Genomic DNA, 14,806 nt, shown 5'->3' with positions numbered 1-14,806 from the left:
TCTGCCTGCGCCCATCCCTGTACACATCTGGCCTCTCTATTTCAAGGGATAATGTCAGTTTACATAGCAACCAAAATATCCCTGCACCAGCTAAGAACAGCTAAGAACCCAGAGGCAGGAAGACTGGGAAGCCCATGAGAGATCACATTCTTGGTGCCACAGTAAGATAATGAAGGCTGGTTTTCAGGCTGGGAAAGGAAATAACATTGTAATAGCACGTGAAGTTGACTGTTCCAAGCTGAAAATCTTGCAGTCTTGTGATACTCCAGTGCTTAATCTGTAATAGAATGAGTACCAGTGCCCAATGCTCTGCTCAGAAACATGTGGCTGATGCTGGTAAATGTAAGCACACTTAATACTAAGGTTGTGTTGCCTTGAATCAACCTCATGGCTCTTCTAGACACTCCCTGCCCCTGCCCCTTCATCTCACTCATGCAGTTTCCTGTTTTTTCCCTTTGCAATGGTCTTTCAATCTTGCTTTTCTTACTTCTTTCCTGTGTGTGTTTTTTTCTCTGTTGCTCGCAGTCAATGTCTGATGGGGAAAAATAAGTACCAGTCCCCAAACATTAGTGCTGGTGGGCCCCACCAGCAACCACTGATTCAAATTAAGCACAGGGTCCCTCCAGCCAAGAATAACTTCACCAGGCTATACCTAACAAAATTTGTGTGTGTAAAAAAAGGTTTGATTGTTCAGTAATTTCCCACATTTTGTAATCCAGATGTGGGCTTTTACACAAAGGTAAATATGCATGTGCATGCTTACTCACAAAATATATTCTTCTATACGGCGGTATTCTCCATATTGTTTCTACTCACCTTTCTGAATAGAGATTTTCATTTAAATGTAGACTAACACCTCCACCCACCCCCTCCCCGATAAAAGGATTAAGCCTCCCAAAATGGTATTCATGACTGTAAAGTCAACTACAAGTAACATAATCACCATACTTTATATTCACCTAGTTGGTGGATATATATAATATAAATGTAAATTAATTTTAAATATTTAATAATGTTAGGAAATAATAAAATACATTTTTTCAGCACATTAACTCCTCAAATGTCATGTGCATTACATAATAAGATGAATGTAATACATGAATTACTTTTATAAATTTTACTTTTTAAGCAATATTTTTTAAATGCCTAACATTTTTGTATTTATATCATAGGGAACTTGGTCAAAAGTTACATATTTAATTAATTGGAAAACATGTATTGCATTTTTTTAAAAGTTTAATGTATTTTTTAAAGTTACATTTATTATACAATTTAAACCAATAATTTTACTAATTATACATAACTTATATGTTTTTATAGGAGCAATTTATGTATTGCTTGACTAACTCCAAGGCTTGGCTAGAGTATGTTTACAACTGCTTTGACACTTTTAGGTCTGTAGAGCCTTTAAAAGTATTTTGTAACCTGCAATGGTCTTACTCTTTTGAGGAAGTCTATTTTGCATTAACATGTCCCTCCCAAGCACCTTCTTAAATTTCCCTACACCCCTGCTATACAGTAGTAAGTCTCCCATTGTCCCTCCCACATTTACTACTAAAACGTTTACATACGTATGTGGAGATCACTGCCACCATGGAAGATATCGCCGCACAGCAAAGATAGGAGTGATGGATGCTAAGGTACTGGCCAGAGGCTTATGCATTGCAATTTGTTGTAAGTAAGTGGTACCACTGTGCACAATACCCAAAATGCAGTTTGTCAATCAGGTCCTATGTAGAGTAGGGTCATTACTGTAGTAATGTGAACTGTGCTGAGTGCAAATGGTTTAATCCTTGATTCAAACTGTTATTTATACGTCTAAATAAAACTTTAAAAATGGGATCAAAATCGAAATAAAAACCTGTCAAAATAAATTACATATGTGATTTCAATAATGTCATGTATGTATAAATCTACGTGCGTTATAAAGGATGCAACTATTTGTGCTTTCGTCAATTGCTTCATGCTTTTTGTAGGGGTTTTGTTAGTGTTTCTGCACTGCATATGTATCTAGCGCTTAACTGTACATGTACCTAGCTTTTAGTGACCAAATCGGGGAGCTAGAAAATTTCTCGCATCACAAAACAAACATGTGATAAAACCATGGTAAAAAAGTTCTGCAAAAAAAAAAAAAAGGCTTGCAAGCAGACATGAGGGTCAGGGACTCTTTTGTTGTCCGAAGAGGGGACACACCACATGTCCAGGGGCTATGGCTTCTGCTTTAAGGTCTGATTTTCAATTCATAGCTTTCTATGCCATCTGGCTGAGCTTCTTTTTATAAAGCATAGCATAATATTTTCTGCATATGTTTTCCATTGCATGACCTTATTGTATGACCTCATGGCAGATGGGCAACCTTTTCAATCCTAATATAAAACCATCTATTTCCTTATTATTACAATGGTCCTTTCTGGTCAGAGAGAGATTATGATGACATATGTATCCGCAAAATATAAGAATGACAAAAGAAATGGGTCAAAAGTCTATGCCTTTCCTTTTGCCCTGTTTTCACTACCGTGGACTTTTTGAGGCTTCCTTCTTGCACACATTTCTCATTTCTTGAGTAAATGAGCTCTCGATCTGGGGTGCATGTAGATCTGTTTTTGTGTTTCTCCTACTGTTAAACCTTTTCACTCTTGTCATCAATGCATGGCAATATTTCACACCCAGTAAATATTAAAATAAGAGACCGCTGTGGCTATGGTTCACTGACTAGAAAGTAGGTATGTACTAAGCAGTATTTTTAATATTTGGCAGAATAAGGAATATTTGACCAAGTATTTGGCAGAAGAGGGAAACGACTTAATTTTTATGTGGCTGAAATTCCAAACATTGATAAACTCGTCATAAAAGCAATACAAACGCTTAAAAAAATGTATGATCGCGTGTTTTTCATTCATCTTGCTTTTAACAGCACGACTTGATAGAAAACTATCTGCAAAAAATAAGCCTTGAATTGGAAAACGCAAATCTCTGATAGAAGGCATGTAATCATAAACAAATGCAGCAGATTGGCTCCGTTTGACTTCTGTTCCAATACCCACTTTAATCTGACAGGAAACAGAAGAGCGTGGCTCTACTCCATAGGACCATCCACAATGTGAATACCAAACAGGAAAGAGCTTAAAATATTTTCAGACCTATTGAAATATAAATTCAGCCGTACATGCATGGCTACAAAGATTATGGGGGTCATTCTGACCCCGGCGGGCGGCGGGAGCCTCCCGCCAGGAGGGAACCGCCGAATGACCGCACCGCGGCGGCCATTCTGGCTTTCCCGCTGGGCCGGCGGGCGACCGCCAGAAGGCCGCCCGCCGGCCCAGCGGGAAACCCCCCTCAACAATGAAGCCGGCTCCAAATGGAGCCGGCGGAGTTGTAGGGGTGCGACGGGTGCAGTGGCACCCGTCGCGATTTTCAGTGTCTGCAAAGCAGACACTGAAAATCTTTATGGGGCCCTGTTAGGGGACCCCTGCACTGCCCATGCCTGTGGCATGGGCAGTGCAGGGGCCCCCAGGGGCCCCACGACACCCGTTCCCGCCATCCTGTTCCTGGCGGTAAAAACCGCCAACAGGATGGCGGGAAGGGGGTCGGAATCCCCATGGCGGCGCTGCAAGCAGCGCCGCCATGGAGGATTCCCTGGGCCAGGGGTAAACCGGCCGGGAAACCGCCGGTTGCCCTTTTCTGACCGCGGCTTTACCGCCGCGGTCAGAATGGCCCAGGAAGCACCGCCAGCCTGTTGGCGGTGCTTCCGCGGTCCCCGGACCACCAGGGTTGGAATGACCCCCTATATCTTTTTATGCTTGCAAAACACTCGATTATAACAACATATAGGGCTTTAGGTCAGTCCTCTTTATCCAGTGGTCGGTTCAGCTTTCATTCTCATTATAATTCGGACCACCACAGTATAGGGCAATGGTCAGTCCACTTCGAACATTAGCTCTCTTGTTTTGTGAGTGACTGCATCTTTAATGTTAACATGTGCACATCCGCCTAAAAATAAGTGCACTAAAGAAATGACTGATGGGCCAATACTGTACTTTGTCAATGCCTTTGTAATTCCAATCTTCATTCTTTTATAATAATTTAGTCACCCTTGTATGTTTTAGCCTCCAGTTACAGGAATTCAGAGCCAAAGGTGCCTTATCCTGGTGCCGATAAGAATCATAATTTCCTGGGAAGTACAATGTAACTAAACACGTTTCTATACCTGTCCTAAGTAGACTGCCTGTTTAGAAACACAAATGCTGCTCTTTTAAAATTATATATAATTGTTCTTTTTTTATTTTACAATTTTTGTTGCAAGAATATTGCAGACTTGTTTAAGCTACTCTACTCATCTTTTGTTTTTGTGGCATATGTTTGCAATAAGAAATGTAAAAATAGAATAATCTCAGTTTGCCAAGTCCAGAACTAATGGATTTTCCAATGTTTGCTTTAATTTGAGCAAGGGGCTGTACTTACAAGGAAAGAGGGCTGAACTTCTGGCTTACTTGGAAAGCAGGAATGGAGGCCTCTCTCTCCCACATGCTTGCATCCCTGTACTTGCAGGCTTTTTTAGGGATTCACAAAAACGAATCCTACCTAATGATGTTTAAGTAGGCATACAGTAGTATATCTGATACTGCACAAAAATAGTGTTGGGTTACATATTGTGGCTGATCAAAAAATTGCACTAGCATTGTGATCCAGGAATTCCTGCATAAAAATGACTTTTGTTCAATTAATGGAAAAAAAGGATTTTAAAGTTCAGTGGTCTGAATGATGGAAAAACCAAACTGCCATTAGATATCTATTTCCACAATCATGACCATACAGTACTGAAAAAGAGCGCTTTTTATCTGAGGGTAACAGATTCTTTTGGGATAAGTCTTTGAGTCCTAGCTAACTAATACGACCTTTTCGGTGGCTTTAGAGCAGATGGAAAAAAACATTTACTGCATCAGGAAGAAGCTTTGCAATCATGGACATAAATTTGGGCTAGGCAGGGAAGCAGCTTGTACCAATGACTAGAACCTTGGTAACCCTTGCACTGACATTGGTCCCAGGGGTCATGAAGACAGAGGCAGGATAGAGGCAGGAACAGATATTACAGAAGACTCAAGCAGCCATGTTTGCTTTATCTACTTTCCAGTGCTTGCTGCTGTTACCCTTACCTTCCAGCAATATATAGGAGTCTATTTAAGGGCTAAGGGTGGGACAGGCGATTAACTGTATCATTCCCTCATGGGCCAATGCCACCACATTAGCGGCTCACCTGGTTCTCTACATTGGTTGCAGTCCTCTGCCACTAGATCTGTACATAGCTATTCTTAGTTCTCATAACGACTATAAAAAGAGAAAAGGGAGAATTTCTTCCAACATCAGTCATGAGAAATAAATGAGATGGTAAAATCAGTGTGATATCTACATGCCTGAAAGGTCATGCAAGATCAATTGTATTCCGTTTTCCCTGTAGGCAAGATGCATCTAGTTTTAGCAAGTAATGTTGAATTTTATTAAACACAGACAATAAGACAAAAAAGCTCCTTACAAGAATGGGAAAGCCCATTAACATTCTAATCTGCATTAGTCAGACAAAACCAATGTAAATAATATACCAATGCTGTGCTGACCAACTTATTCAATATATCTTAGAATTATTTCATTTTCATCGCTTGTGCCATGCTAAGTAGATAATCCTCTTTCTAATTACCCATCCTTAAATCACTTCCGCTTCCTTCCACGTAAAAAAGTCAAAAGTCAGGGCACTCGTGAATCAAAAACCAATTAAGTATAGAGAAATTTAAAAGTCCTTGTTGTGCCGATAGGGAATCATGTGAAGAAACTGGCGATCATGAAGAAATTTATTCTTGGATGACAGATTACATCACAGTAATAGAGAACAATCCTTAAAATCATGTAGCAACCAACGCCAACACGTGTTTCGTCTTGAGAGAGAGTAAAATCTCTAAAGACTTCATCAGGGCTGTGCTAATATCTAAACATCAGTCAGTATTATGAATCCGGGAAAATTCCAGGATAACCAACTAGTGGTGGCTGAGAATAAGAGAAATTCAGGAAATCGTGGCGCTTATAGCATCGAGTATCCTTATTAGTACCCACAAATTGAAATATATATCCAGACAGTATGGCGCCTGTAACTTCGAGTATCCTATTTGTACGTAAACGAATATGTTGGAGCGGGAAACCGCGTGTGTATCTAAGCGCGGTATCTCGTAGTACCTGTTCCAAATTGCGATCACAACGTACAAACGGCAGGCCACCTTCCACGTACCCGAACCTCCATCACAACAGCCTTTTGGTTTCTTAATGGTCCAATGGCCGCCTTCAACCCTTTTTGCACTTTAGTAAGAACTGTCTTGCTCCCTTCACTGGCAGCGATATTCCGTAGTGAAATAATTTGTGTTTGGGCCATGGCTGCCAGTGGTAGTGTTGGCAATTCCAATTCTGAGGGTTAGTATTTGTGTAACGATTCAAAACAGAATATGTGGCAATTTTCGGTGACAGTAACAATGCTTCACATTTCTCCTCTGAGGCATTTGGTCACACACTACAAGAATGTTCTTTTATAGCATTGTCTTTGCATGGTATTCAAAAACAAATGGCATAGTGAAAAAGTAGTTGTAGTGGACATTTTTTCTCTTAGTGTTTAAGTCTTCTTCGGGGATCTGAGCTTCTGCTTTCACATTACCTAAAATATGGAGCAACAGGCCTAGGCTCACTGAATGACAACTGATTCTTCTACAGGCACAGCAATAAAACTAAAAGGCCCTGATGTGTTCCAACTGCAGGTGTAGATGAGGCTCTATGAGCAGCAACGGACAAAGAGTCTGGTAGTCAGAAGCAAAAGACAAGCATTGGAACCCTTGCTGGCGAGGTAAGATCCCGTAAAGTCACAAAAGCAGATCGAAAAAAAAAAAGTCACATCAGAGGTGATGTTTTGGGGTCATGTACTTTAATCTCCATTGAACAGCTGATCTCTTAAAAATGTCTCATATTGACATGTATTGGATTTCCTGACTCTTGTATCCATACGTCAGTTGTAGAAAATACTAAACAGTACATGGCCAAGTGAAAAGTAGTGACACAGAGGAGCAGAAAGGAGGAGGACCTCTCCAGAGTTTTTGCAGCAGCCATCTTTGAGAATTGGCATTCACATAAGTACAATATATAAATAGGATATAAAGGATAATGCCCTTTTGAGCTTTGCAGTAATTTCCAGGAGACGTTAGGTATGAGTGAAGTGAATGCTTGAATATTAACTTATAAAGCATAAACAGCTGGCCTAAGGGACTTCCAGGTGCTAAAAGATACTAAAGCTACAGGGAATGCCTATTCCACATTAAAGACCCATGGTTCCAGTTTTGTTTGAAGCATGAAACAGATGGTGTCATCTGTAGCTCCACTAGCAGCGAACGGCATCTCTGGGCAGCCAGAAAGGAAAATTCATGCCTCCCATTTTGGTCTGTCAAATGCTAGGTATAGTAAGGAGCAAAGTACTAACACATCTTTATGTTTTTCTTGGGCTGTACAGCTGTGCCTGCCACTGGAGGTATACAGGCCCAGCCTGCTTCTCAGCCGGACACATAAGGACCAGGGTCTTAAATAGAAGCCTCTTATGAATGGGCATTCAGTTCAGTTCACTCAGATGGTTTCAAAGTGATACATGTCTAGGAAGCTTTAGCGCAAAATAGGCTGATGCATTCTGGACTACCTGCAGATAGTTAATTGTGTATGCAGTCAAACCCAAATAGAGGGAGCTTCTATGCTCCAATTTTGTAGTAATTACTGCTTGAACAATGCATTTTGGGCTTGATACAGGTACAAAATCAGAATTTTGCAAGTGTCTTAAGAAACGAATAACATGTAGTAAAAACAGATGTGATCTAAGGTCCTGATCAAAAATAATCTTCAGGTTTCTGGCTTTTGAGCTAGGACTTTGTACCTGCCCCAGCTCGGGCAGCCACCAGGATTGAGTCCAAATAGAGTCAGAGAAAGCAAAAACTAAAATCTCAGTTGTAGATAAATTGAGGTGGAGGGAGCGTTGGATCATGCATTTGACTACTGACAATAGTCCGTCTCGAAACAGATCTTTAGTGCAGGAAAACTGTTCTGAGATTGAAACTATGGGCTAGGTGTCATCAGCATAGGAGAAGATTGAGGACAAGTGTTCCCGCACAATTTGAGCCAAAGGTGCCAGTTACACATTGGAAGGTTTAGGGCTTACAAGGAGCCTTGAGGGACTGTTTGGTTTATGGAGTAAATTTATTTCAGATTTATATGGGCGCAACACATACCTTTGGAACTGATTAGATAAAAATGAATTAACCACTTTAAGGGTAGGTAACTGATTAGACACAAATGCATGAGCCACTTTAAGGGTAGACCACTGATGCTTTTGCATGTCAGACACTTCAGCAGGGTAGCATGCAACATGATGTTGAAAATTGCCAAGAGGCATAATAACACCATAGTGACTCGAGCCTTGTTGGCCGGGATGGAACAAATATGCTCAGCTACTGATAGGAGTTTGGCTTCATCACTAAGCTGCTGCCCGAAACCCAATTGGGACTCATCAAGCAGCAGCTGTACTAGGTGTACTTCGAAATATTCTGCTGTTTGCTGATCAAAAGCCCTTTCCAAAATCTTGCGAGGGACTAGAAGCACAGAGATAGGCGTAAAATTGACCAAAATAGTGGGGTCTGTTGTCACTTTCTTCAGCATGAGCTTTATCATTGCGGTTTTCCAAGAGGAGGGAACCAAATCTGTTTCAAGGGAGCTATTAATTAATTTGAAAAGCTGGGGACAGACTTTATCTGACCCTAAGTTAAAAAATTTTGAGGGACACGGTCTGGAGGAGAGTCCAATGAGCAAGTTGATAGAAGAGCACTGACCCAGGCTGGGAAATATAGTAAAGGTTGACGATTTATGTGATGATGAGCTAAGCTCCCGCTCTTCTGTCTTAATAAAATCTTAAGGCCGTGGTTTGAGTATCAACATGTGTATGAATGTCAGCAATTTTGGCAAAGAAGATTGTTTATCATGTAGTTCCTTTGAGGGCTGAATATTTAATTACAACTAAGAGTGAAGAGAGGAATTTACAGCATCGAAAGTTTGTCTAGAGGGATCAGCTGACAATGCAAGTTCTTTGGTATAATAGGATGCATGCGCATGCTTGAGTAAGCTGTTTCTGAGAGCTTGTTCATAAAAGACTTTCATCACAGGGTCATAAGCAACTCTCCACTTTCTTTCTTGCCATGTGCTTTTTTCCTTTCAACGTTTTAGGGTCGAGCATGCGAGCGCTCTGGCCTGTTGTAATCTCTCTGTGGGCTTTTAACCATGCCGACTACTGCCATTCATTTTTTGTTGTGCTTGTCTTAAATGCTTCATTTTTATTGGTGCATTTTATGAAATGTCCCTCCTTTGTGTGCTGAGTTCCCTCCCAGGAGATTTCACTAAGTGAACATTTTTGTTGGCCATCACACTACGTCACGCTTTCTCCAGTTACAGCGTGTTATGGCCCATTCTCCGGTTTCGGTTTGCCTCCATCCCAGCCGTGATCCTTTCTTGACATTCACGCATGGAACCAATAACTCTGGCACTCACTTTAATGGCGGCCATGTCCCTTTGAATTGACTTCCTTATGTTTTACTTTTAATTTTCAATTTATGTGGCAAGAAAAGTCAAGTTAGGAATTTAAAAAAATGCTTGTTTTTCTTTACGAGAGCCTCAGAAAACCAGGAAACAGAGTGAGAGCTTGTTTTGGGTTTCTGAGCCCCAATTGGATAACTCGTGTCTCAGAAGAGGAGATACAGGAACTCAATGAAAAAGGATCCCTTAGCCAACCCGCCATAGACTCCTGATTTTCTTTTTGTAACCGAGACCAAGTCCTACACCTGATTTCTGGCTTTCTACTAGGGTACACTGATACAAGAAGAAATCCACTCTGTAATAATAGTATGAAAGCCCCTATGTGGACCAGGGGTGATAGACCAAAGCCCCAGACAAGGCAACGGTAGAGCAAATCTGAAGCATAAAAATAACGGCTTCAGCTTGTTCCATATTTTCTCCCTAAATCATATTACACATGTATTGGGTTCGAAGGATAACTGCCAGATGCCCCTCCTATGCAGCGTACGATAGTGGTGTAATATAGACTAGCCGTAGGATCACCAGCACAGGTTTAGGTGCAGAGGAGCCTGCTAACTACACCTCCTTCAAAAAACAGAAGTCTGAGATGTAGGTCAAAATAAATTTATAAATATGTAGTCTGTGCTGAGTCAGGGAAATAACATTTGACAGGAAGCCACAGAGGACTTACTGTTCATCAATTTGATATTTTGCTGCTGAATATATTCTATTAAGAGGTAGCTGTATAGCATTTTCTTATAGAGGTGATAACTGGCAGGACCGCCCAACAATAAGTGCCAATTGTTGAAGTACCCTTTGTGCCCACTGCGCATGTCTACTGCATGTATGTACAGCACCCGCTCTTAAATCCCTACCAGGATGACGGCACATAGTCTGCCCCAGCAGCAACTGGAGCGCTGTCGCTCACACACATACCCAGAACCCACACAAGATGGTGCTCACCTTTGAATGTATAGGTCCCCTAAAAAAGCTGACTCAGGAAATATGCTGGACCAATCAACTGACCAAACAAAAAAAAACAGAAACAGAGAAAAACTACTCTCAGTAATAAAAATTTGCCTCATCTCCAGCCACTCCGAAGTGAGCAGCTAACCCCCTTTCTGCAGCAAAAAAAAGTGCAAGGGCTGCAATCAACATTAAAACCCCAAGCATGGTGCAGCAAAATGTACTCTCCAAATTAAATACAAAATGAAAACAGTTCTAAAAGTGGGACATCTTTGAGCCTTCTGTAAAAATATTTATTACAGCACACCAAACAGGTTCCAGTTCATGCTCTCTAATTCAAGTAAGGCCACAGTAATATGAGGAAGAAAGGTAAATGTTACATGTGGATCACAATGTAGACTTACATCACAGTTGTATAATGGAACCACGCATGCCAGAACAACGCATGCCTTAACAACGCGGTCAGAACCACGAACACGTTGTTTCCACCCATGCCATTACCACGCATGCCTTTACAATGAATTTCGTTGTAAAAGCATGCCTAGTAAAGGCATGTGTGGAAACAGCACGAGAAACAGCATGGGCAGTTCCTTCATGCAAGAGGCCCAAAGCTACCCCCACCCCTAATACCTAAATGACCCCAACCTCCCCACCCACCCTGAGCCCTAAAACAAAACTATCGCAACCCCCCCACCCTGCCTCTAAAAACTAAAGTACCTTGACTCCCCCACCGGCCCTGACCCTAAAAAAAACCTACACCGAGCCCCCCACCCCTGCCCCATAAAACAAAACCACCCCGACAGCTCTCACTCGCCCTGAGCCCTAAAAAAAAATACGATCCCGCCCCTAAAAACTAAACTAACCTGACACCCCCACCCACCCTAAGACCTGAAAAAAACTATCCCAACCCTCCCACCCTGTCCCTAAAAACTAAATTACCCGGACCCCCCAACCGCCCAGAGCCCTAAAGGCACCCCACACTTAAAACTACCCACCAACCCTGCTCCAATTCCACTTAGCTCACCGCGTCCTTGCCCGATCCTTCCTCCACTTCTCTCCTCTCTCCTCCTGCCCTTCCTTAAGCCTTCCCACACCCCTTAAAAATAAACTACCCGCCCCCCACCCTTAGCCCTAATAGCCTTAACCACGCATTTGTGTAGTTTAGTACATGCATGGTTAAGGCACAGAAAAAGCTATGTGTTGCTCCGGTAAGCATGGTTAACCTTGAGCGGGAAACATCCACGTTGTTAAGGACGTATGTCTTCAGGCCTGTCAGTGCAGCCTTCAGTGGCTGCGTCCATATACTGCAGCAGCACATGCCAAAGTAAACTACCGTTGGCATCCAGAAAAGCCCTAACCCATTGGATCTGCTAATGGAAACCTTAGACCAACTGGCCTAAGGATAGTGGGTTTTTGGTCTAACTACCTCACACAGTCCGCTCTATTTAGGGTGGATGTTCTGACATACGTTTTCCCCTTTCATAAGGCAACACAAAGGCTTATTTGGGATTTACAATGCTTTAATTTCTGTGGCTTTTTGTGGCTTTGTAAACTAATGTAATGTAATGCAGGGGCTTTCACTGCGTTGTGTTACATTTCCTAGTAGTAGGCATTCAGTGGGTAGAGAATGAACATTCCAGTGCATCCATTCATTGATATCACACATTTCAAGATTTACTAAGGTTTGCAAAGCTGGAATTGTGTGAAATTAGTATGCCTAAAACAGAGAGGCGTAATATGTTTATTTCTTCTTGTTATATTATACTTCATGCATAGAAAGACGAAAATAGCTTATTTTGGTAGTTTTTGTGCAGGAAGCTAGCAAGAATGCATTCTGAACTCAACTTCTGAAGTAAAAGTTTTGTTAGCCTAAAAGACAACAAGCCATTGATCATGAAATCAGAAGCAGGCAAACATTTTCTACAAAACCAGGTGAACATAAAGTAAGCTACAGAACAAGATAACCAAAGAAGGTAACAGAAGCTCAAGGTCGGAGTCTTTTGAAGAGGAATGAGGTAAGCTGGAATCTGTCTGCGTGCAGGGCGTTATCAAACAGCACTGATTTGCTGGGCACGGATAGCAGGATCGTCCTAACTATCTGTGCCCTGTATAATGTCTTGAAACAAAGTGTGTGTCAGAAGAAGTCTCCTCCCTCTATCTACCTTCCTTTGACACCCTTCTACCTCCCTCGTCACCACCGTAATGTTTACATTAAATCCACGTATTGCGAGATCATACTGGAATCTCTTTCTCCATACTCGGGTTCAATTCAACTCACTACTACATCAATGCATAACTGAAAAACACCCTTACTGCCAAAACACTGGAAGCCGTGTACCAAGTGCATTTTACACTCATTTGTTTACAATTTAAACGTTTGTGTAGGGAATTAACCATACATTCATATAAGACAAAAACTATTTTCAGAGATAGAATAATGGAAAATCATAAATGACAAAAAAAAAAGTAAGAAGACTAACAACTCCAATTATGGGCTCAAAATGGTATATTTCACTTATTCCTCAGTGATGCATTATATCCACACCTTTTATGCTTTTTGCTGTAGATAAAACACTTACATCACATAATAAAAGCAGCAGTTGTATCAACGATGAAGAAAAGGTTCTGTGTGATTTTCCCTGTGTTTTGTGCAAGGAGCAGACAGATCTGTGGCACCATCTTCCCCTGCCACACTGACAGCTGCCTGCAAAATGCACAGTGAAGTGCTCACTTACCCAATCTGTCGGTTTGTGGATGGTGCTTGTGTGATGACGGAGCTGGACTGCGGGGAGGGCATGGCTTGCTGGATCACAACGCTGGTGTCATGGTTTGGCATCCTATTATTGGAGTGTTGGTGAGACCCTGGTCCAGGCATAGCACCTCCAACTGAATTATGCATTGAGATTGCCTGTTAAAGAGAAAATCGTGTTCAGTCACTTTGGTTATTGAACACCTGCCTTTCATATTTTTTTGTATCCATTCTTCACATAGGCAATTAAGGTCCATAATATGACCCTTAGCTCAATCTATTTACTTTCACCCATTTCTGTACATGTATCCTCCAGTATGACTCTCAACACTGAGGGGTCGATTACGACATCGGCAGACAGAAAAGGCTGTCCACCGTTGTCCCGACAGGTAGGTTGCTGCCAGTGCGTCCGCTTTCCCATGGGCCCTATTAAGAGTTTCTCGGTGCGTCAGGAGGCAATGCTGTAGTGCGTAGGGGGCTGCCGCACCCATCGTGATGTTCACTGTCTGACAGTGAACCTCGCGATGGGGTTGGCCAGGGGGGCCCTACACTGCCCATGCCAAGTGAAAAGGCCATGCAGGGACCCCCCTCGGCCACCCTGCACCCCGTCTCCACCAGCCTTTGCTTGGCAGAGCTACCGCCATGTAACTGCTGGTGGAGAGGGGGGTCGTAATCTCAGCGCTGCCCTGGTGGATTAGGACCACCAGCACCGCCAGGCCCTCCTCATCTCCTCTTACACTTAATACATTTTTTGAGCTTTTCTGTGATGAGCAAATTTTTCAGTTAATTTTCCGCCCGTGCTTTTACAGATATTTGATGAAAAATAACATCAATGCTATCCAAATTTAGTTGAACCTATACATGTATGTATGTCCGCTCTTGAGTTTTCTACGTACGTTGTAATCATGTTTTAAGTAGATGAATAAGTACATCAATGGGTATCAATTCATTTGAAAAATTTAGATTTTCTTTGCAATTTGTAATCACAATATTATTATAGATTTAGATACGTTTTATTTCCATTATGAACTTTGTTATCATTGGAGCCACTTATTTTCAGCACTTCATGTAAATACCAATCTTTCTTTCCCTAAAAGGGCAAGGGCAAGACTGATTTGCCTGCTGTTTGTCTCTGTCAAAGATGTTGCAAATGAATTAAAATTGATAGAAGGGAATGTAGTCATTATGACTGTCAATGGTCCATATTAATTCCTACACTTAACTGTCGAAGTAAATTTACTGGGATATTTACTGGGATCTGAGGGGCACTTGCAAACATTAAGATATACCATCACAAAACCTCACAGCAGTAATCTCACTTTAGTTTTTTAATTATTTCCAATGTAATCAAATATTAGAATGTGGATTTATTTGAAATCAATTCTTAAGATGGCAGTGATGTACTCATTCGGTTTAAAACCACGCTCTTCGTCTATGTATGTTTGCAAAGTACTAAATTAA

The 14,806-nt window shown here is 41.6% G+C and overlaps 1 protein-coding gene across 1 annotated transcript in view; it reads right to left on the bottom strand.

Annotated features, from left to right (window-relative positions):
- Positions 1-14,806, bottom strand: part of CREB5 (cAMP responsive element binding protein 5) — a 973,618-nt gene that overhangs the window by 516,029 nt on the left and 442,783 nt on the right. Inside the window, exon 5 of the mRNA XM_069211454.1 lies at positions 13,332-13,504. Within this exon, the coding sequence (XP_069067555.1) occupies positions 13,332-13,504 (173 nt within the window). The remainder of the gene's footprint in view (positions 1-13,331; positions 13,505-14,806) is intronic.

The sequence above is a fragment of the Pleurodeles waltl genome, chromosome 10 (assembly GCF_031143425.1).
Source record: "Pleurodeles waltl isolate 20211129_DDA chromosome 10, aPleWal1.hap1.20221129, whole genome shotgun sequence".
Lineage (NCBI taxonomy): Eukaryota > Metazoa > Chordata > Amphibia > Caudata > Salamandridae > Pleurodeles > Pleurodeles waltl.
This window is presented reverse-complemented; position numbering and strand designations above follow the sequence as displayed.